Genomic DNA, 22,320 nt, shown 5'->3' on the forward strand with positions numbered 1-22,320 from the left:
AAATTAAGAAATAAATTTTTAACTATAACACATTTAAATTTGTTATCAAACTCACAGAGATCACAATATAATATTTGTATTATTGAGAAAATATTTGTATTAGTCTACGATAAAATCTTAGATGATTTATTGAATTGAAATTTTATAAGATTTTTTATATTACATTTTGTTTATGAATTTTAAAAGATTTTATGATTTTTAAGATTTTTTTTAAAAAACTCTGTAAAAATATAATAATTTTTAAAAATTATATTTAAAGACTTTTTTTATTCACGATCTTGTAATGTAAATTTTAATTGATTTATATTTCAATAATTTATAAGATTTATTTATTTTTATTACATTTCAAGGAATAATATAGATTTCTAAAAAATAATATAGCTAATAAAAAAATATAAATGACAAGATTTAGATAAAAAAGAAATTAATAAATTTTTAATATTTTCATAAGTAATTAATTATGATTTAATGTCCTTATAAATAAACATTTACCTACATACAATCCTTTATATATTTATATTTTCTTATTTATACTATTGAATTTAAGTAATATATTTAAATTTATAATATTTTTTAATTAGTAGCATTGGAAAAATATTTTTTAAAAATATTTTCAAATATTTGATACTTTAATATTAAATTTTAATCCATTAAATTTTCCATATTTTTAGATATTGTAAACTTTTTTTTAGACAATTTTTTTTAATTAAATATCACTAGATTTTAACATACTTATAAAAAATTTATAATTATCTTAATTAAATATCACTAAATTTTGATATATTTTAAAAAAAAAAACCTTTAGTTATTGTAATTGAATATTAAAATTACATATATAATTTTTATTAAATATTATGAAATAATTTATAATAAATTTTTTAAATCATTTAAAATCTCAATCCAGTTGAATACATAAAATGATTGGTAATATAATTTTTTTTTATCATAATGGAAAGCCAATGAAAATTTAAAATTATATAATTTTTTTTATATATATTCAGATCCGTCAATACAGAAGATGATATTTTTTAAAATAAAAAAGTTACAATACAGTATTCTTATATCTAAAAATATAATTTACTTTTATTATAATTAGTTAATGATTAATCAGAAGTAGAAGGTAAAAAAAATATTAGAGATGTTAATTGTTAAATTCGGAGCCAGGAAAAAGTAGCTGGAAAAATGAGAAATTAACAAGCAAGGAACGTGATGGAATTGGAAGCTAGTTATGAGTTTACCCTGGAAGGAGATTAAGAATTTAAGATTAAGATTAAGAGAGAGAGAAAGAGAGTGAAAGAGACGAGGAAAGTCTCTCTGTGGCTCTAGTTGAGAGAACTGAGATCGATCATTCGAGAGAGAGCGAGAGCGAGAGCGAGTGTGTGAGAGAATGGGAGAGGTAGCGCGTGGAGGTTGTTGCCCTCCGATGGATCTGTTCCGTTCGGAGCCGATGCAACTTGTTCAACTCATCATTCCCATCGAATCCGCTCACCGCACTGTCTCCTACCTCGGCGACCTTGCGCTCCTTCAGTTCAAAGATGTCAGTACTCTCTTCCTTCCATAAACCCTTTCCATAATTAGGTTTTCGATTGCACTCTCTCTTTGCGTGATTTCCGATCTATCAACTGCAGCTCTACTGTTCTACTTAATTCACCTGTTTTCGACTTCGCGATTACACTTGTTTTTTTTATTTTTTTATTTTCACCATAATTCATTAGTTAATTGAACTTCATCGCTTCGCTTCTTAAATCGCTGTTCAATGGATGCTGAAACTCGTCTTCGATAGCCGATTTTGACGTAGTACGGTTTTTTGTTTATCTCAGAATTTTGATAGTCTTTTTAAATCTCGCAGCGTCATTATGCGTATTTTTGGTTTGTATCTGTATTTAATCGAGTTAAAGAGGACTCTGCGGAACAGATTGGGGAAAATGATTATTCGATCGGTGAATTAAACAAGCCTGTTTACTAGTTTTTCACAATTGAGGCGTGATGGTGTGCTGCTTTGAGAGGTTTTTCTAAGCATAATGTTTTTTTTTTTTTTTTGTTTCCAGCTCAATGCAGACAAGAGTCCTTTTCAACGGACCTATGCAACTCAGGTGCGTTTGATTTTTGCTATGATAAGCCACTTCTTTGCTTCTGGAACTTGGACATAATGCAAACTCATTGTATTTTCTTTTCTTTGTTTCAATAATTATTTTTGTGTAATCAAATGCAAAAGTATTGATATTATGTTTTTAATTTGTCGGGGGATTTATATTGGTCCTTGTGAAGATAAAAAGATGTGGAGAGATGGCTCGTAGATTACGTTTTTTCAAGGAGCAAATGTTGAGGGCTGGTGTTTTACCAAAATATTCTACAACACCAATTGGTGTGAACATTGATGACCTTGAGGTGCGTGAGCATGCTTGTGGATGGAGTTGGTTTCCACTTTCTTTGAATTTATTTTATAAGTTGACATCTGGTATTGTGTTGTAATAGGTAAAACTTACAGAAATTGAGTCTGAGTTAACTGAGATGAATGCAAATGGTGAAAAGTTGCAACGGTCACACAATGAGCTTGTGGAGTATAAGCTTGTTCTGCAGAAGGTATGGTGCCTACTGCCTATAAGGATCAATATGCTCTTTCATGATGTATAGTTATGAAAATATCTAAAAATGGGTAAATTCTGGACTTTTCCTTAATTAAATTGGAATAAGGAAAACATATAAAATATTCACATGTTGAGACGTCCCACATTGGCTAGGATTCTGGCCAAAATACTCCTTATAAGATTAGGGCAATCCTCTTTGAGCTAGCTTTTGAGGTTGAGTTGGGCTCGGTCTGTTTCTAATATGGTATTAGAGCCTATCCAGTCTTAACGCTGAGCCAACTGTAAATTTCCACTTCTTACGCTCAGTTTTGGGTGTTAGGGGTGTGTCTTTACTGTTTAGAATTTTAGATATCCCAAATTGGTTACGAATATGTTTAAACATATTCTCGTTACAAGACTTGGGCAATCCACTACCCCAAACTAGTTTTTGCTGTTGACTTAAGCCAGATTCATTTCTAATAATGGGTATTTCTGATCAATGTTGTACAAGAACTAGAATTTATGAAAGTATCTCTTTTACTCATTGTGTTTGGATCATCTCATTTTGCTATCAAAAAAGCATACAAGGATAAATTTAAAATCAAATATGTGAATCGAGTTACTTCTGAACTTATTTTCTTCCCTTTGTAATCCTAAGCCAAATTCCATATGCTTGCTTTGGGGGCTTCTTGACTTATATCACTACTTTGTTCAATTGATGCATCAAGGATAAATTTAGCATAAGCATTTGTTGCACGGTGTTTCAGGATATAGAAATGAGGAATTGTTAGAATTGAACAGTTTTATTGCACAACTGTGAATAGGAGAAAGAGTTTTCGGCTATGGGTTCCCCCTTTTGTTCACACTATTTCTCTCAATGAATCCCATTTTTTGCTATCAATCTAATAGATATTCTACCTAACTGACTGCCCTAACTGTCCCTAACTACTATTCCCTATCCTTTTGTCCTACCATCTGGTAATGTGCCAAGGCATGCATTTCTACAATTTAAAGAGATAGAGACTAAGATTTGTAAAATGCTTATAGTATAAGGCATTTGTACCTAAATCAGTAAATGAGGTATACCAGCTTTCATTTATGTTGTATTCTTGTTATTTATAGCATTGGAATTTTAGATGTATAAATCTCAGGATAATACAGACCAATCACTAAATAGTTATTGCTACTTTTCAGGCTGGTGAGTTTTTCCACACAGCTCAAAGCCGTGCCTTAGAGCAGCAGAGAGAATATGAATCACGTCAGCTGAGTGGTGAATCTATGGAAACACCTTTATTACAGGACCAAGTAGACTCCTTACCTGCTCATTTATAATTTTTTTTTTTTTACAATTGACAATAGCCTTTTTAATGAATTGGTTCCTGCTGTTTGTTTTGTTGTGAAGGAATTGTTAGGTGATACAAAGCAAGTGAAGTTGGGTTTTTTAGCAGGTCTTGTACCCAGGGAAAAGTCCATGGTGTTCGAGAGAATTTTATTTCGTGCTACTAGAGGAAATGTATTTTTGAGGCAGGCTACTGTCGAGGAGCCTGTCATAGACCCTGTTTCTGGAGACAAGGTTAACCCCCCTCACCCCACTTCCACTCCCACCCCCACCCCTCATGTATGAAATAAAATAATCAGTTGTACTGTTTCAGGCAGCAGGCTATTGTTAACGTTCATATTTTACAATGATTCATTATAACTGATGGATAGACCATTCTAAAATCTTGTGTCAATGCATGTTAGTTTAGACTTTAGATGCATTCAAAGGATCTTTTTTAGAGTTTGTATGCATAATGGATGCTATAGTGCATCAATACATAAAAACCTTTTAGATAAAAGGGAGTTTGTTGGTATAACTACTTAGGTTTGTCGACTATTGCTTCTTGTCAATGATATATTGTGCACAAACATATCAGAGCTTGCCATGACCATCCAAAAAAGATGCATTGACTGACTCCTGTGTTGTGAATTTTCATTTGAAATGTGAATAGGTGACCGAGTTCTTTAATTGTTTTGTATATTGGGTTTTCCAGCTATATTTGACTGCTATGTAAATATTGTACCTGTGTGTTGGGTTGGCATATTGAAAAATGGAGGTCATTATTGAGTGATAAATCTGTAGTCTTCTACTGCTTCTTTGTATTATGCTTCTAATATTTGTCTCTGCTGTACCTATAATATGGTCGACAGTGAACATATATTTTTGGTTGAAATGAACTTCTGCCTGTTGACATATTTTTCTGGTTTATATTATGTTCACTGCAGACGGAGAAAAATGTTTTTGTGGTCTTCTATGCTGGTGAAAAAGCAAAAGCCAAGATTCTGAAAATATGTGATGCCTTTGGTGCTAATCGTTACCCTTTTGCTGAGGAACTTGGAAAACAAGCTCAAATGATTAGAGAGGTTTGTGAATTGGTTCTTAATTTTCCTAAGGAAAATATTCTTTTTCTCCTCACACACACAAGTTTTGTGCACTGCCATCCTGTGTAATGCAATACATGTAAATTGATTGCCAGAAACAATTGGAGAGTTAATTCCCAAGGGAAGTATGGACAAGCCTGTCTTTACATTTTAATTATGGGTGTGGGAGATATGGTGTAGTAGTAGTGTTGACCTTGACACAAGAGTTAGGTTGTCTTCCCTTGCTCAAGTTACTTGAAAATGAAATGGACCACCCTCAATGAAAATGTACCCTTGTAGTGAATGCTAAACTTCATTATGGCCAGGAAAGAATTGACTTAATTTCTAAGTTTTTTTCTTATGTGTCTCCAGTAACCATCAGGCTTAGTTTGAGTGGTCCTAGAGTAAGTGAATGTACAACAACCAAGAGGTAATTCAGAAATATTTCCTCAAATATTTCTTCCATAACCATATTTGCTTACTGTGAGTACTGGGTACATGTAACGTGTTACTGATTGTGATGTTTACACAGTTTGCTTTTTCTATTCGCAGGCATAGTCATGTGTTATTTGAAAGCACATATTAGTTGGTGCAGTTTATGATTGATTGATGTTGTAACTTAGATATTCTTCCTTTGTAGTTGCATAACATTTTGTGCTTCTTGCTGGTGAAATAAATTATTGAATAATAAAATAAATCATTATAGTCACTAGTGAGCCCATTCTTTCCTTTTCACATGTGACAACAATATTTTTCGAGCTAAGTTGTTTTTCTCTTTGTTTTATTTCAAAGAAGCTTCATCCTTTGTATGTTGGTGCCATGTATTAGTGAAGTTACAATGTTTTGGCTGTATCTCTAAACAGTTTAGAAAGTTCACCTGCAGGTTTCTGGAAGACTTGTAGAATTGAAGACCACTATAGATGCTGGATTAGTGCACCGGGATAATTTGCTAAATTCTATTGGGGCTCAATTTGAGCAGTGGGATGCTTTGGTATGTCAAAATAAAAACTAACATTGGTCTGTATTATGCATGTGATGAATATGAATGTATATGCCTGATTGTGTACTTTATCATGCTTTTGATTAATTATAATTTTTCATTCTCAAGTATGCAATTTACTTGTAGATTATTATTATTTTTTGTCTGTTGGAGTTAATGGTTAATTTCTCTTGACAATATTCTTTAAATTCATGAAGGTGAGAAAGGAGAAATCTATTAATCATACCCTGAACATGCTAAGCCTTGATGTGACGAAAAAATGTCTTGTGGCTGAGGGGTGGAGTCCTGTTTTTGCAACTAAACAGGTATTTATTGTCCTTGTGATCCTTTATTTTATAGTGAATTTTAATTTTGCCTTGCTAGAGTTAGTATTTTTTGTAAAGTTTATTTTATGGAACATGTTGCCTTGAATTTTCAGATCCAGGATGCATTACAGCGGGCAGCATTGGACTCTAATTCTCAAGTCAATGCCATTTTCCAAGTTTTGCATACCAGGGAGTTGCCACCTACCTATTTCCGTACAAACAAATTTACTTCTTCATATCAAGGAATTATTGACTCATATGGGTGAGCATCATATTGCTTTCATTTCCCTTTTTTATCCCTATAGTTGTAGTTGTGTAAGTGGAAAGTGGAGGTTTAGTTATTGCATACCAATTTACCTCAAATTTAGACAGGGTTGAAGTTGTATTCTGACTCCACTTGGTATTCGACCTGCATTTTATAGAAATGAAATTCTAGCTTGAGTTGGATAGTCATAAGCAAACTGCAATAATAAGATTAGCAGCCACAAAGTAAAACTTAAAATAGAGAGGTGATCACGTGGACAAGATTCAAAACCTGTATGGAAATTCATTGGTTTTTAATATTTAGAAATATGAATTCTAAAGTCCATATCATCTAAACAATTCAAATGCAAAGCTTAAAATTCAAAGGCCTCTAACCATTAAAGTGCCTTAATTTCTGAACATGTTGATCAAAATTCATATTGGAATGTGAAAGAAAGACTGCTCCAATTATCTTAACAAATAAAGAACTTGATTCCTTATTTGTTTCTTCTGTTTTTGAAAGATATCAATCTTATACATTGAACTTTTGTACTCGTATTTCAGGGTTGCTAAGTATCAGGAGGCAAATCCTACTGTGTATACTGTAGTTACCTTTCCATTTCTTTTTGCTGTAATGTTTGGCGATTGGGGGCATGGAATATGTTTACTACTGGCAGCTCTATATTTCATAATCAGGGAGAAGAAACTTTCTAGCCAGGTAACCTTTTAGTTTGCCTTGGAAAATCATCCTTTCAGAGAAAATATAAAAGGCAGGCTTTTATATTTTAATTAATGGGAAAAATCAATTAGATTTTCTCTACCTTACTAGAAAATGTTTGAATATATCTCTTGTGCTATCCATGGTAAATATATATGCATTGCCTTACTGGTAATCTATGAAGCTTGGAAATTTGATGACACAATCACTCACGGACAATACCAATGGGACATGGAAAAATGGGAAATGTGTAAAAATCCAAATAAACATATGGCCTAGATACATCAACATGAATTTAAAAAAAGGGTACTTTACATAAATGCACAATATTTGTAAGGAGACACTGATCATTTCTCACTAATACATAATTATATCAGTGGATGATAATCATCATAATTTACAACAGTACTTGTGATCATAACAAAAATCCTTAGTTACATATCTTTCTATTGCTTATATCAGAATATTTTTCCCCCTATGAACATGTTACAGAGTTACATGTTTTTCCTGCCCCATTTCAGAGTTTCACTAAAAGCATAAGTAGTCCTGCTCAAAAGAAGTCTTATCTCTGTATAATTGTCTACTTTTAGGATGTATAATGTGATCTGAATAAGGACAGCTGTTGGTCAGTCAGGTCATTTGGTAGTTAGTCAAAAGAGGTTGATTATGAATAGGGGGAATCAGATTGGGGGAGGGCATTCTGTGAACTTGATGTGTCAGTGAAAGGAATCCTCTGTAAAGGGGAAACCGGGAAACCCTTGAGAGTTTTATCCCCATTTTCTGTTCTGTTCTTCAATTATAGTTTTATTCTTTTGGTTCATTCTCTCAAGTTTTTATCTTATTTTCTGCGTTTCTATTATCACCTACTATTTACTATAATTTTGAGGATACAGAGGAAAAACTTGATCCTTCTGTAATTTTAGCCGTGTTCAAAGTATTGAAGTATACTCCTTGGATATGTACCTGGAAGTATAGTACACATGTCAGTATTAGATACAATACAAGTTCAACACTATTACTTTGCCATGTTTAGACTTTGGAGTATTTGGGGTTCATAGCTGGCTATTAATGGGGACATTTTGACAAGGTTATAGTCCTTGTGGATCAAGGAATACCATTGGCAGTATAGTTTTTGATGACTATGCAAAACTGTTCTTTGTTTCTTAACTATGTAAACTCATAGCACATTCAGTAATTTAATAATTTTCAAGGGTGTATAGTTAGTTGATAGGTACCAGAAAACTAAGGGGAGCAGAAAGGAGAACATGCTCTGTACTATCACTGAACTACAGGCCTGTGTCAAGGTGATAACAGGTCCTGGATTCTGGAAAATGTAAATAAATGGAATACAAAGAAGAAAAGAATGATCTAGGCAGGTTTGGGAGTGCCTAGTTTCTCCCAAGAGTCTCAACTAATTTCAGTCTGTCCTTCATTTTTGAAATTCCTCACCTTATATTCCTTACAACCAAATCACACACCCCATCCCTAATCTGCTGCCAACTCCGCAGTTAGTTGCTCAGAGGGGACATTTCATTTTCTCTGTCTTGGACACAATCCTTTGCCATGACCTCCTCTTTCTCCTTTCATACACCTTAATTATTTTAGGTGTTTTAGCAAGTATTTGAATACTGAGAACTTTTGGGATGTGAAATTCTTTCAACGGCATCAAGAGTGCTTTATATAATTCAAATCACTGATTATTTTTACTGTAAAAATATCATAATTTTTGTTTTAGTGTGGGAGCTGGAGGTAGTTTTCTCCCTTCATAATGAAATTGGATTCAGGCATTCAACTGCTGGTCCCTTGGTCCATTGGACTTGTTGCAAAGGACCTTGCCAACCAAGCTAACTGTCACTTTTGACCACTATTTCATTTTTTTGCAATGAAACAGATAATAAGTTCATTTATTTTTAATATGGTAAAAACTTGTTCAGATTGACATTAAGGGACCATTTGCTTTGAGAAAATATTTTAATTACTTATTTTTGTTATATTTCTTGTGTTTAATGATTTGTATAGGAAAGAGTGAAAATAACGATTGTTTTCATTGGTTTCTATACAAATGAAGTTGTTTTCACCGTTTTCTATTCTATACAAATCATTGGATTGAAAACAAGGTGATGCTTTTATAGTTAAATGTAAAAAATAGAAAATATTTTTTTGAACCAAATGACCCCTAAATTTGCCATCAATTTCTGCTTGGTGGTGTGATACTTTAATCCTCTTGCATAAATATATTTGAAGTGTCAGGTGGGTTTTTGTGTTTTCAACCAGTCTTCTAAGATGTAATCTTTGTGCAAAAAACAGAAGCTTGATGACATCACGGAGATGACTTTTGGAGGTCGTTATGTTATTTTGTTGATGGCGTTATTCTCAATCTACACTGGCTTTATCTATAATGAGTTCTTTTCTGTACCGTTCGAAATCTTTGGTCCCTCTGCATATGAATGTCGCGACCTTTCTTGCAGGTAAATGTAAATCAAACCTCTTGATTGGTAACATTTAATATTTGGCTTTATGCTTAAAAAATTTTAATTACCATCTTTAATGTTCTTTTTGTATATTGTCTTTCTGATGCAGGGATGCTACAACAGTGGGCCTGATAAAAGTGCGTGACACTTACCCTTTTGGAGTGGATCCTGTCTGGCATGGCACCCGAAGTGAACTACCATTCCTAAACTCATTGAAAATGAAAATGTCAATTCTTCTTGGAGTTGCTCAAATGAACCTTGGAATTATAATGAGCTATTTCAATGCCAAATTCTTTAGAAACTGTGTAAATGTGTGGTAAGAAAAATCTTACTCTTGGGGATAGAAAAAAGGGGGGAGGGGTAGAAAAGAACTATTTTGTTGTTTTGTGTAGTTTTTTGTATATGCAATCAAATCACTGATTCTTTGTATCAGTATAAACTTGCTTACTAATTTAACATTAATGTAGTTTTTTATTTCAATGTCTCGCTCTCAGGTTCCAGTTCATTCCCCAGATGATATTTCTCAACAGTCTATTTGGCTACCTATCCCTTCTTATCATTGTCAAGTGGTGCACTGGTTCTCAAGCTGATTTGTACCATATTTTGATCTACATGTTCCTGAGCCCCACAGATGATTTGGGTGAGAACCAGCTCTTTGTTGGTCAGAAAAATTTGCAGGTTGGTTAACTTCCAAAACTCCCTTGACATCATTTTAAATTTTAATGATGTGTTTCTTTATGAATAATACTTCCATGCTTTGTTCTGATTTTTACCAGCTTGTGCTTTTGCTTCTGGCCTTTGTCTCTGTGCCCTGGATGCTAATTCCAAAACCTTTTATCTTGAAGAAGCAACATGAAGCTGTACGCTTACTTTTGTACTTCTTTTCTTTGTTTATATGGAACTTTTATCTTTGTCTTGTGCTAATATTTATGCTACTTCAGAGGCACGGGGTTGAATCCTACACACCACTTGAAAACACAGATGAGAGCTTGCAAGTGGAGTCAAACCATGATTCCCATGGTCATGAGGAATTTGAGTTCAGTGAAGTCTTTGTGCATCAACTCATACATACCATAGAATTTGTACTTGGAGCAGTCTCTAATACAGCTTCTTACCTCCGACTATGGGCCCTTAGGTATGTCTATAAGTTGTAAATATTCTATGCTAATAGTAATGCTCGATTCCTTCTAGCAAATGTATGGGCCCTTAGGTATGCTTGGAACCTTGCATCATGCAGTTTATTTATTACTTTTGTTTACCTATTCGTCTATACATGTTTCATGAATATATTAAATTACAGTTATGCATTTACTGATGTTTTCCTTTTCTGTACCCAGTCTTGCTCATTCAGAGTTATCAAGTGTCTTCTACGAGAAGGTTCTGATGATGGCATGGGGGTATGTTAAGTTTATATAAATTTGTGTTTCATTTTCTTGTGACTCATGATGTCGATTGTGGAGGGTATGAGTGGTGAGCGATCAACACATGATAAATCAATGGAAATTATTCGGCATGACTTGGCTATTGCTCGATATATACAAGTGAAATCTTAGTAACTTCCTGTCAAATGCATTTATTTGATTTTGGAATTGTATGTTTGTAAAAATGAAAAATTTATGAAAATGGTATGCACTAGACCCACTAAATTCTCTATCGTGAGCCTGGTTCTTGTTGCTCATTGTTCATTTTCTATATTCGATCAAGATTAGCCCCCTTAAATTCAACAATAGTTTGTCCGGATAATTGACATTGTAATTGCTGTGCTTGATGTTACAGGTACAATAATGTGATTATCCTGATAGTGGGTCTCATCGTCTTCATTTTTGCTACCGTTGGAGTGTTACTTGTCATGGAAACTCTGAGTGCGTTCTTGCATGCGTTACGTCTTCACTGGGTGGAGTTTCAAAACAAGTTTTACGAGGGCGATGGTTACAAGTTCCACCCTTTCTCGTTCTCATTGCAGGATGACGAGGAATGACTTGCTCTAAGATCGCATTAATAAGAACGAGGAGTTATATAGCTTTGGACCTGTATTGATTCTTTCATTTGATGTAACTAGTAAGTTGTATGCGTTGGAATTCCTTGGAGCTTTTTCATCAAACGTGCTGTCTTGCTTATTTATCCATCGAGGGAATAAATATTCCCAATTAGGGGAGTAACTTTGTATCAGCTAGTCAGGTGTGGCAAAGTGTAATAATTACAACTTACAAGATAAACTTTTTATTCATATATTTATTTGTTTAAATTTACTTATTTTGATGTCTTAATTTGCTTAATAATGAAAATGATAACGGTATTTAAAAATGAAAGTATATTTTTCTCCCACGTGGCATTATGATTTTTTTTTCTTTTTCCATATGTACAAGATATGAAAGAAACTTCCTTTTTTTGACAAAACAATGTGAACTCGCTTTTACCTGCGCAAAATTAGGGCCAGGGGTGCACATGGTTTGGGTGTGGGAAGGTTTCGGATTCAAACCAATAAAAAAAATGGTCGAGTTGGATTGGTTAAGGTAATTTGATTTAATATTAAAATTAGTAAAACGAAAGAAAATAAAGACAGGTCAAATAAAAAAATAATTGTAACTAATATATAATGTCTTTAAATTTATCTAACCCTTGTTCAACACCCGATGCCAATATTAATTAAACTAAAAATTGTAAAACATATTTTAACAACATACCCCATTGTGATTCAATTACTAGTTTGAGCACATATATATACACAACAAAACATAGTAAGCTTGAGTACGGAACCTTTCTATTTAGCACGTAAATAAGATTTCACCTTAATTTCTCCATCCACCAAGTCAACAAATAAAAAATTTAATAAAAATATGACAATAAATATATGTGGGGTTTGATCGGGTTCAAAACTATAAAACCTGAGACCCAACCTCATTTCAAGTTCTTAAAATAAAGATAATTAAATTTGTATTTCCAATTCATCTTGATTTTTTGTTTGTGGTTAAGACAGTTGATCGAGTTATTCGAGTTCACCCGACCATTGATTATCCCTATCATTAACTTGTAAATTGTAAATCTATTGTAGATTGCATTATTGCGTATAAATTTTATGAATATTAACGAAAAAGAGACATTGTTAAAAAAAATATGAAATTTAAAATAGTGAAGTAGTTGAACAAATTAGTTAAAAAATAAAAAAGAAAGTCCAAAAAAAGTGCATATCAAAACATAGTATCTTTGTTAAATGTTATAAATATAGATAAATGATATAAAAAATACAAATTTTAAAGTATTCAAAGGATTATTTTATTGGTAAATAAAATATAAAATGAAAAAAAAAAAGATAAACTCTTTTTCTTCTCTAATTTTAAAATTGAATTAAATTGATAGAAGGTTGATGATAATTTATATTTTACTATATTTAATATTGATAAAAAAAAGCTTGTAATTGTCACAAAATAATTATATAAAAAAAGCACGAAGGAGTTATCATATTTTTAAGACTACATTTTATTACATTGAAATATATAAATACATTAAGATGAAATAAATATTAATTAATTTTGGCATAGTTCGTCTAAGGTTTTAAGTTAAACAGTTGGCGAGAAAATTACGACCACTGAGAGTACATAGTTGTGGGAATGAAGAGCAATTCATCATAAAGAAGGTCTAAAAACTGTTTAATATTAATTGCGTAGGTTAATTGCTTGCTTTAAAAAATGGGCAGCAAATATCCTTTCCTACTGAGTAGTTGTATGAACAGCAGCCACAGTTGAAACCATGGAGTCCACCCCACAGACATTTCGTCCCCGGCATATCTTGTAGAATCCATTTTCTCCCCACTTCTCTCCCCACGAGTTCTTGATTATCCAAAATGGCTTCTCCTTCATCCGAATGGGTGAATAGCCACCTGAACCATATCCTACCAGCAACACCCCATGATCCAGCCTTCTTGAACATATGTACGGGCATGATACTCCACCGATATATGTCTGCATAAATACTGCATTGATCGCCACTGCATTTGTATTGTGCCCATTCAATGTCATATGATATCAGTCATGTCATATTAATAGTTCAATAAAAATTGCTCCAAACAGAGTAATAGACTAATACTAGTACTCACCAGCAAGAGGGCCATTTTTCACCAGATTCGCAGCAATCTGGTCTTCATCTAGTGAGATGACACTGAAGTTTGCCACTGAGGCTGCAATCTTTCCTTTATCGAATTTGCAGGTCCCGCGATCAGTGCCAGAATAAGGATAGTCTTCCTCGCGCATGACTCCACCAGATTTTAGGATGTACTCAAAAGCACTATTCATCAATCCACCATTGCACCCGGAGTCGCAAGAACCTGGTTCATCTGGATCACACTGCACATTGGAATGGGTCCAATTTAGAATTCACTTCACTTGTATCAAACTTGATTACAATGATTCATTTAAGAACTATGTTCATTTGCAAATTATTTTATATGTAATATTCTAATGATTTATTATCATTTGTGAGAATTTATGAAAACTACTTAATTTTGAATGCTTTTTTGGATTTAAAGCAATTCAAAAAGATAAAGTGCATTTATAACCACCGATATTTTTTTATCCATTGTAATTACAATAATAACACCAAGTTCATTAATTTGAACACATGCAAACAAATTAAAAAATCATGAAATCTTAACTGTTATAATTATACTTTATTATCTTCTAAAATGCACCCGTCAATCTAACACACCTATCACCTTAAGAAACCGTATTTTCTTATGAATAAATAAGAACAAGAGGATAGTTCAGCAGTAGTACCTTAACCCTAAAGCCAAATTATATTAAAACTTCTTATGACACTTGCACCAAAAGTAACCATTCAATTCTAAACTATAATTAATCCATATAGTCTCTTGACCTCACACAACAATTACACCATAATAAACAACCTCAAAGAGTAGCATGCACAAAAATAGAAAGAAAGAAAGAAACCTCGTGATCACAATCAACAAGCTGCTGCTCGCTAAGACTGACAAGTTCCCCAGTAGCCAGAAAGTGCGCACCTTCCAGAGCCCCAGTGGTGCTGAAGCTCCAACAAGAACCGCACGAACCCTAATTCCCCAAAAACATCAAAATCAAACATCCTTAAACACAAACAACATTAAAATAAAATATTATTTATTGGTACCTACCTGATTCTTAACAGGAGTAACTGCTCCATGATCTCTCCAATCAAAATCACTGGGAAGATCGTCAGTGGGTAGAATCGGTGCTTTATTCGCATCGGTAGGCAACCTCACACCTCTCAGTCCCAAAACCTTCTTTTTGAACTCCGACGGCGTCAGATCGGAGAACCGCGTCACGCCGTGAACCGCCGAAGGGTCCAGGCTCTGGTGGCGCCGGGCGCGGCGCAAGTTAGCCTCGAACACCCTCAACCTGTAATCGTGCTCCTCCTGGGACTCGTACGCCTTCCCGAACCTCAGCTTGAACTCCGAAAAGTGCTGCTCCGCCCCCACGCCGTCCACCACCTGCCGGATCAACGCCTCCTCGCCGCCGCCGGAAGAGGTCGCCTCCGCCGCCGCCGCCGCGAATGCGACGCAGAAAACTGCGAATAGGATAAGAATCTGATTCATGTTGAAAAAATGGTGCTTTGTGTTTGTGTTGTGTGGAGAGTGGGAAGTTTTTATTTATAACGTAACGGTCATGCTAAGAATAAGAACCAAACCCGCGATTGCTTAGGAAACAGGTAAGGTTTAAGTAACAGAATCAACTGGCTTTCGCTGTACTCATCCAAAAGCCCAATAACAATTAACGGGCTCAATATTCTCTTTCTCAACACTTATGATATATACACCTTCATGATAAGGAAATAAAAAATCTTAAAATATATTTTATTTTTTATTTTTAGATATTTAATATTTAATTTAGTATTTTTTATTTTTTACATATATCTTTTTTTTTGTTTGACTCATAATATATATATATATATAAATATATATATATATATATATCTTAAAAAATATATCTTAAATATACTTCTTTTTCTTTTTTAATAAAAATAAATTCTTGAAATATCATGAACATAAAATAAATAAGAAAAAAATTATAAATTAAACAATAAAAGAGTAAATTCCAAGCGTGTGGTTCAGCGGCAGATCCATACTTAAGCAAGGTCAGAGATTCGAATCCTATCTTGTATATGCAGCCGCATTAAATCTTGGGACCAGTTATCTCATCCTGTTCAACCTAGTGACGACCAAAAAAATATTCAGGACAAAAAAAATAAAAACATTTTAAAAAGTAAAAAGGTGGTGTATATATATGAGCCCTTTCTCAAACTAATTGGGCCTTTTTGGGCCCTTTGTTGGAGATTTGATTATTATTGACCTAACCCAAATGAAAACAAAAAATCTTCCCTGAAATTCACTTCCACAGCGGAACAGCGAAAAAACCTTCTTCTTCGACCTCGGTATACAGTTTTTTCCTTTCATTCGGCGATTGTGACGCGTATTATGGAGTTTTTGTTATTTTTATTTTGTGTTTAATTTTTGTGGATGCTATGAATCTAGTGTTTTCTTATAGTTTGTGTGAATTGCAGATGGAGGGTAAGCTTGCTGAAGAACTTTATGGTGAAAGTTTACAATTGTCAAAATTAGAACTCACATCCAGCAGTGCTGAAAATAATGAAAAAATGGCAAACGGTAAGATGTATGTAGTGTGAGTGAATTGATATGGAAATTGGAAACACTTTTACTAATAATTTATGACACAAATGGTTTGCTTTAAAATTAGTCAGTGGCTATAATGATGATTTGAAGATATTGCTGGTTAGGGTATGTTTGACGTATAATTACATTATAAGTTTCTCCAATTTGTAGAAGCTAATATGTACAAGTTTTTTATTATATTAACTTCTCCAAATTATGATATGTCTAAGTTAATTTTATTTTATTGAGAAACTTAATTTATTTCATTTTATTTATTATAGAAAATTTTATTCCATAAACTAACAGTAGACCTTTTCATATTATTGCACTACTGAATTTGGTTTTGTAAATGGATCTATGTTATTTTAAAAATAAAAATAAAAATTCAGTGTCTTGCTTTAAGGCAAGCTAATTTTATATTATGCTTTTTAGATTATGATGGTGATGATTTGAGTTTGTGGGATGATTCTGATGACAAGTTGGATAGTTCGTCGGATTTGGAAAGGGAGTGGCAGAGGAGGCATGAACAATTCCATACGGTATTTTGGTATTCTAGAATTTATTTATTTTTAGTTTCTAATTTTTTTTATTACTTCTATATTGTGATTAGCTATTCATTTTCATTCTCCATCATATTTTAGATTGGGTATCGAGATGGACTTATAGCGGGGAAGGAAGCTTCTGCACAAGAAGGTTTCAATATCGGTTTCAAACAATCGGTTCTTGATGGTTACAGTTGGGGTGTTGTAAGAGGTGTTACCAGGTATTCTGAGGGAACACATGCAGTTTATTTAAATTTTATTACTGTTACTGGTTCACTATTCTTAAATTTCCTTTTTGGCTATTTGCTTCTTGTGAAGTGCTTTTTCTCATCTTCCACATCAATTAAAAGAGATGTTGATTGAAACACAAGAGAAGAGGAATGAATTCCAAGGGCTGTATGAATCTGTGCATTCTTTGTCAACAACAGATGCTCTTAAATTGTTTAGTGAAGAAATCAAAGAACAAGAAGCTTTGAAACAGAGTGAGCACTTAGAAGTTAGCCATCACACAGCTCGTTTGCCAGAGCAGCCTTCCCATGGCTCTCAACTGAGAAACTACCACGGTCAACTTGAATCTCTGCTTCATGATTCTCCTGCCATTGGTATTCATTTATCTGAACCAAAATAAAATGGTGAATTTGTGATCTATAATTTTGTGACACACTTTAGCATAGGATGATAAGAGCTTCTTTGTAGAACATGTTTTCCATTTTTATTGTAAAGACAGATCAATTGATGTAATTGTTTAGTTATATTAATAGAAGTTGTTATGTGCAATGTAAACTAAACTTTCAATAAATTTTTTTTTTATCTGATCTTCTTTTCCCTTTTTCTTAGCCTTAGTTGTTATCATAAATATTCTAGGTAATTAAACTTAAAGGTGGAACTAGAAGCAGAATTTGTCTTGTTAATCAAACACAGTTGAACCCATCAAAACAAGTTGGAATGCAATTGTAATTTGCTTTCTGATTCATGGTTATTAAAAAACATTGTGTATTTATTATCACGTAAATAACTATAACTACTTTTACATACCAACACTACGGTTTAGCTTAAGTTTCCCCTAACTGGACCCTCTCTCTCCCCCCTAATTATATATCATTGTTGTTGATTAGTCTAGTATATGGCTTGAGCTACATATGGCACTGTTGTTTACTCAAATCATAACATCATGTTCTTTATCATGAATTAAACCGGCAGATAAAAAAAAAGTTGTTTTTTTTATTTAATCTCTGTAAATACGAATTTACTCCTTTATAGTTCCCAGGGGCACAACCACAATCTGAAATTTTGAATAACAAAAACTCAACAAGTTAGCATTATTATATTTTTCATTTTTCACTCGCCATGGAATTATTCGTTGAGCACAATCATTCACTAGTTGTATTTCAATAATTCCTGATGATGAAAGATAGAAGAAAAATAAAAAACAAAATTATATAAAGCACGTATTATTATATATGCTTTTACATGGTACAAACAAAAATAATAGATCCGGAGCTTGATTTTCATTTATTATAAACTAAAGTTCTAGTACATCAAATACAACTAAAAGAAAGTAAACACGAAAGCACTCTGAACAAATTTTGGCAACAAATCTCATCCCATTCTTGTGTTTCAGTTTCCATGTAAAAGCCATACGACCCTGCAAGTTGAATTTTCTCCAAGTTACTTCTGGTCATGGATATTGGCTTTTTCTTCGTGTCTTTCTCCTTTTATTCCTGAGCAAGTTAGCACTTGTTAAAAGGAATCAGAGAAGACCTCTGTGTTTTTACCTTAGTTGCATGCATTATGCATACATCAGCTACACGCTTGAATAGGTCTTGCACGAGCAAAGGCTGAATCATTTCTCATACGGGTTTCACATTTGGGCATTGACGTTACTGTTTCAAAAGCTTCGACCAGCAATGACACCTTCCTTTTCCCTGCTGGAGCCAGTCTCGTGACAGTTTGTCTTAGTGCAAAATCAAGCATCCATTCCTCTGCATTTTTTCTTTCATCTATCATTTGGTGCTTCAGTTCAACTTTCTCTGGTTCTGGCTCAGCAACCGAGGTCAGGAAATTTGGTTTTCTTGGGTTGATCTTTCCCATTTCCTCGTCCTCTTCGACCAATCTTTTGCGCTTAGTTCCCCATTGCCAATTCTTGCTCATGTGCTGCTCTTCACCACCTGTGCTCTGCAACTTACTACTGCCTCTAACATGATTTTTCTCCCATAATTTCTGCTTCTGAACAATAATGGTACTTTCTTCAGGCACATCAGACGAGTGAATTATGCCATCATCATTATTCTCTACGCTTGCACTCTTGTCTTCACAACTCTTATCAATCTCGCAACTTTCACTAGTCTTGTGGCCTTCACTGTTTTCAACTGTCTCTTCATCGAGTACCATAGAGACATAACCGACCTCATAATTCACTTGTTTTTCATTTTCTCTGTTGTTGCTATCTTCTGCGTTTGTCAGATACTGAAATACTTCCTTTGTCAAAGTAGATTGTTCATACTCAAAACTTATACCATTGGACGGATAATCTATTTCTTGAGTCACAAAATCGATGCTTTCACCTGTGCCTACCATGACAGAATTAGTGCAATGAGGTTGTGCTTCAAAACTGGTGCTTTTCTCTTCTTCGGCTTCTTGGAGACTCACCTCTTCAACCAGAATGTCTGAATAATGGTTGCTAAAGATGTCAACTAACAACATTTCAGATATATCATGTGAACCCTCTGATAAAGACTCAAGTTTTGGGTCAGTCTCCTCCATAGAGCAGATTGAAGAATCAGTACCGTCTTCATAGTTGAATTCACAGAAGTATTCCTCCTCCCAATCCATATCACTATATTGGGATTTGGACTCAACCAATTCAATATTCTCGTGGTGTTCCTCATCATAGCTAGCATCATTGGAATAGCTTCCCGTACAGGTTTCTTCGTGAAACCAGCTATGTGGGTGGTTTTCATTTGCATCTTCAGCATTTTGAAAGCTCCCCTTGCTGTCTGCTTCAACTGCAGCAACATCAGCAAAGTAGTTTTTGAAATCCTCCTCGAAATAGATCTTAGACTTTGAGAGATCACGAATTACACCTGGAGTAACTTGCTTGATGGCACCCTCTTCTGCTGCAATGCCATTCTCCTCATTTGCAGAATCGATATCTTGTTCCTCAAGATCTTTGACAGAGTTGAATTTTCCCATTTCATGAGCTCCTTCCCTCTCCTTAGCATAGATTTCAAAAAAGAAATCCATACCAATTTCTTGTGCCAATGGAGTGATTGTTGTATTACCCGTATCAGTTTCATCACATGCAGGTTTTCCATGAATATCAGAGTCTTTTTGTGTATCAGAGGGGAGCATCTTCCATCGTTGAGTCTCCAAAAGATGTCTCCTTGCTGACATGAAGCTCTTCAAAGGAGGCAAAGGAGCATGACCATGGTCATTAAGAGAACAATATGAATACGGGCAAACCTTCATGACAGAAGCTCCCTCAGATTCGGTTGCCCCGGGATGAAGCATGAGGTACTCAGGGAACTTATAGTCTTTCAAAGTTGAAGAGCAGGTAGCCCTCTCTGGTGCATTCACATCTTCAAACAGAACTGCTGATGTGAATTTTCTCGAACAAGCTTTACAAGGCTTAAAACTAGGAGTCTTTGATGTTCTCGTTGAATTCAAGCTAGATGATCTTGACAAAGTTTTTGCAAGCTCTTTGCAAGAAACAAAGCTAGCTTTTGAATTACTCAAAGATTTTCGGGTTAGATTCTTACCATCTGAACTAGATCGAGTATTTCTGTGACTAACAGGCAAAAGCTCCTTTTTGGCATCTGAACTGCTGGTAGGCTTCATGTAGTTAGGTGACCTTCTCATCAAATGCTTGTGCTGTTGTGGTGATGCTGCAATAGTTGAAACATGAAGAGGTGGTGGCTTTCTTGATTGAGGAGGCTCCAAATAAGAAAGCTGAATTGACCTTGGCTTCATCATTTTCTTCATCTTATTGGTTCCTCTGGCGGTGCCATCTTGGTGATGAGAAGATGGCTTTAGGTTTGCTAAGGACTTGTCTGATTTGACACGATCAGCTTGGATATCAAGCTTGCTTAGAACCTTTCTCTGAACCATATTCAAAAGGGAATTTGGAATCAAAACTAGTCTTCCTTTCTATGGTGGAGTTCAAGCACAAGAAGAAAAGAAATCCTCTTGTGCTTCTGTTTTCCACAAAAGGAAGTTCACATTGCAAGAAAAAAGGAGGGACTGTATCCCAAACAACCACGAAGATTCTCCACTCTTGGTTTAATTTGCTTTGTTTGCAGAACGTTTCCCTCTTTGTTATTCTCAGTTGTTGTTGGGCTGGTAAAGAAATTTAAACAAGGCTGATACAAGTGTTTCATGCTGAAACGTACTAACGCGGGGTTTACGGACCCTTTGTGCTTGATAATTATTAGTATTTGTAATTGTAACACCAGAACTCTCCATATGCTAGTGACTTGTTTCTTATATTTAAAGCATAAAATCGTTGTTGATTTGATTCCTCAACTCATCCACCTTGAGGTGACTATATTACCCTCTTTGATTTGGATGAGGAAAAACTTGAGGCATTTTCTAGGTGACAGATGAACACATTACATTTTTTTTTCCTACTTTTGCATGCATTTTTTATATGGCAATTAAGTTCTATTAAGGCAACCCTTTGGTTCACGAAATCACCTCAACTGTTTTTTTCTATCAATCAATTGCTTGTTAATGGTGTTACATAAATAGATTTGCAAGTACTGTGTTATTAAAATGGTAGGTATCTATTTTATATGAATGGATTATGAATAGCTCTTTCATGGATGTCTTCAGTTCGTACAGTGTTGGTTTTGCCTTTTATTGAGGAGAATAGCAGTTGGAAGTTCGAAGTAGTTAAATTTGCTCAAGAAAAATAACTACGAATAGAAAGACTTCTTTTGGTCTACGTGAACGGAAACACAAATAAATGTTCATAAATTGTACAAGTTATGGCGCGCGTGTACCTACCTAGATATTTTCTTTATCGATTTGTCATCTTCAATTTTGACACAAAATTCACATATGTTAAAAATACCTTTTTTTAGTCTATATTGTTTTATTTATTTTATCTCTTAGTCCATATGTTTATATTTTTTAATTTTTATAGATCAACATAAATCTTTTTAATTCTTTGTAATTTTGTTATCTTTTTAGTTTCTATCACTTTTTTTTTATAACATTATTTGTATTGTGTTGACAAAATCTTCAATATCATAATAGTAGAAAAAATGTATGTTAACAATGAATATTGTAAGAGAGGATACAAAAGATGAACAAGGCGTCAAAAAATATAATTTAAAATAATTTCAACAAAATAAATTCAACATCAAACATACAAAGTTGAATTAAAATCTCTATCACGTCAACACAAAAGAGACAA

General features: G+C 33.9%; 4 protein-coding genes across 5 annotated transcripts; 2 read left to right on the forward strand and 2 right to left on the reverse strand.

The window, feature by feature from the left end:
* Positions 1 to 1,217: 1,217 nt before the first annotated feature.
* VHA-A2 (vacuolar proton ATPase A2) lies at positions 1,218 to 11,957 on the forward strand. 2 transcript variants are annotated; one of them, XR_014428503.1, is made up of 18 exons: positions 1,218 to 1,537; positions 2,049 to 2,093; positions 2,269 to 2,388; positions 2,476 to 2,583; positions 3,762 to 3,872; positions 3,970 to 4,140; positions 4,833 to 4,970; positions 5,851 to 5,958; positions 6,165 to 6,272; positions 6,386 to 6,534; positions 7,080 to 7,233; positions 9,541 to 9,701; positions 9,814 to 10,020; positions 10,199 to 10,382; positions 10,481 to 10,564; positions 10,646 to 10,914; positions 11,042 to 11,101; positions 11,481 to 11,562. XR_014428503.1 is itself a non-coding variant. In XM_020358673.3 (18 exons), exons 1-18 carry the CDS (start codon positions 1,388 to 1,390, stop codon positions 11,680 to 11,682), a joined length of 2,454 nt encoding a protein of 817 aa, XP_020214262.1. In that variant the 5' UTR covers positions 1,224 to 1,387; the 3' UTR covers positions 11,683 to 11,957. The 2 variants fall into 2 exon arrangements, 1 of the variants encoding a protein (XP_020214262.1); XM_020358673.3 differs by having other exon boundaries at positions 1,224 to 1,537; positions 10,646 to 10,839; positions 11,481 to 11,957.
* Positions 11,958 to 13,163: 1,206 nt separating this feature from the next.
* LOC109798502 (cysteine protease RD19A) lies at positions 13,164 to 15,383 on the reverse strand. Its single transcript, XM_020358818.3, has 4 exons — positions 14,848 to 15,383; positions 14,648 to 14,767; positions 13,798 to 14,044; positions 13,164 to 13,689 (listed from the first exon to the last, which is right to left on the reverse strand). The coding sequence occupies exons 1-4, from the start codon at positions 15,286 to 15,288 to the stop codon at positions 13,412 to 13,414; spliced, it is 1,086 nt and encodes a 361-aa protein (XP_020214407.1). The 5' UTR covers positions 15,289 to 15,383; the 3' UTR covers positions 13,164 to 13,411.
* Positions 15,384 to 15,982: 599 nt separating this feature from the next.
* Positions 15,983 to 17,719, forward strand: LOC109799006 (uncharacterized). The gene is made up of 5 exons (XM_020359477.3): positions 15,983 to 16,124; positions 16,254 to 16,356; positions 16,795 to 16,901; positions 17,004 to 17,125; positions 17,223 to 17,719. The coding sequence occupies exons 2-5, from the start codon at positions 16,254 to 16,256 to the stop codon at positions 17,530 to 17,532; spliced, it is 642 nt and encodes a 213-aa protein (XP_020215066.1). The 5' UTR covers positions 15,983 to 16,124; the 3' UTR covers positions 17,533 to 17,719.
* Positions 17,720 to 18,339: 620 nt separating this feature from the next.
* Positions 18,340 to 21,499, reverse strand: LOC109798360 (uncharacterized). Its single transcript, XM_020358592.3, has one exon. The coding sequence runs from the start codon at positions 21,009 to 21,011 to the stop codon at positions 18,705 to 18,707; it is 2,307 nt and encodes a 768-aa protein (XP_020214181.1). The 5' UTR covers positions 21,012 to 21,499; the 3' UTR covers positions 18,340 to 18,704.
* Positions 21,500 to 22,320: the final 821 nt, after the last annotated feature.

This window comes from Cajanus cajan, chromosome 8 (assembly GCF_000230855.2).
Source record: "Cajanus cajan strain Asha chromosome 8, NIPB_CcT2T_4, whole genome shotgun sequence".
In the NCBI taxonomy this organism is placed as follows: domain Eukaryota; kingdom Viridiplantae; phylum Streptophyta; class Magnoliopsida; order Fabales; family Fabaceae; genus Cajanus; species Cajanus cajan.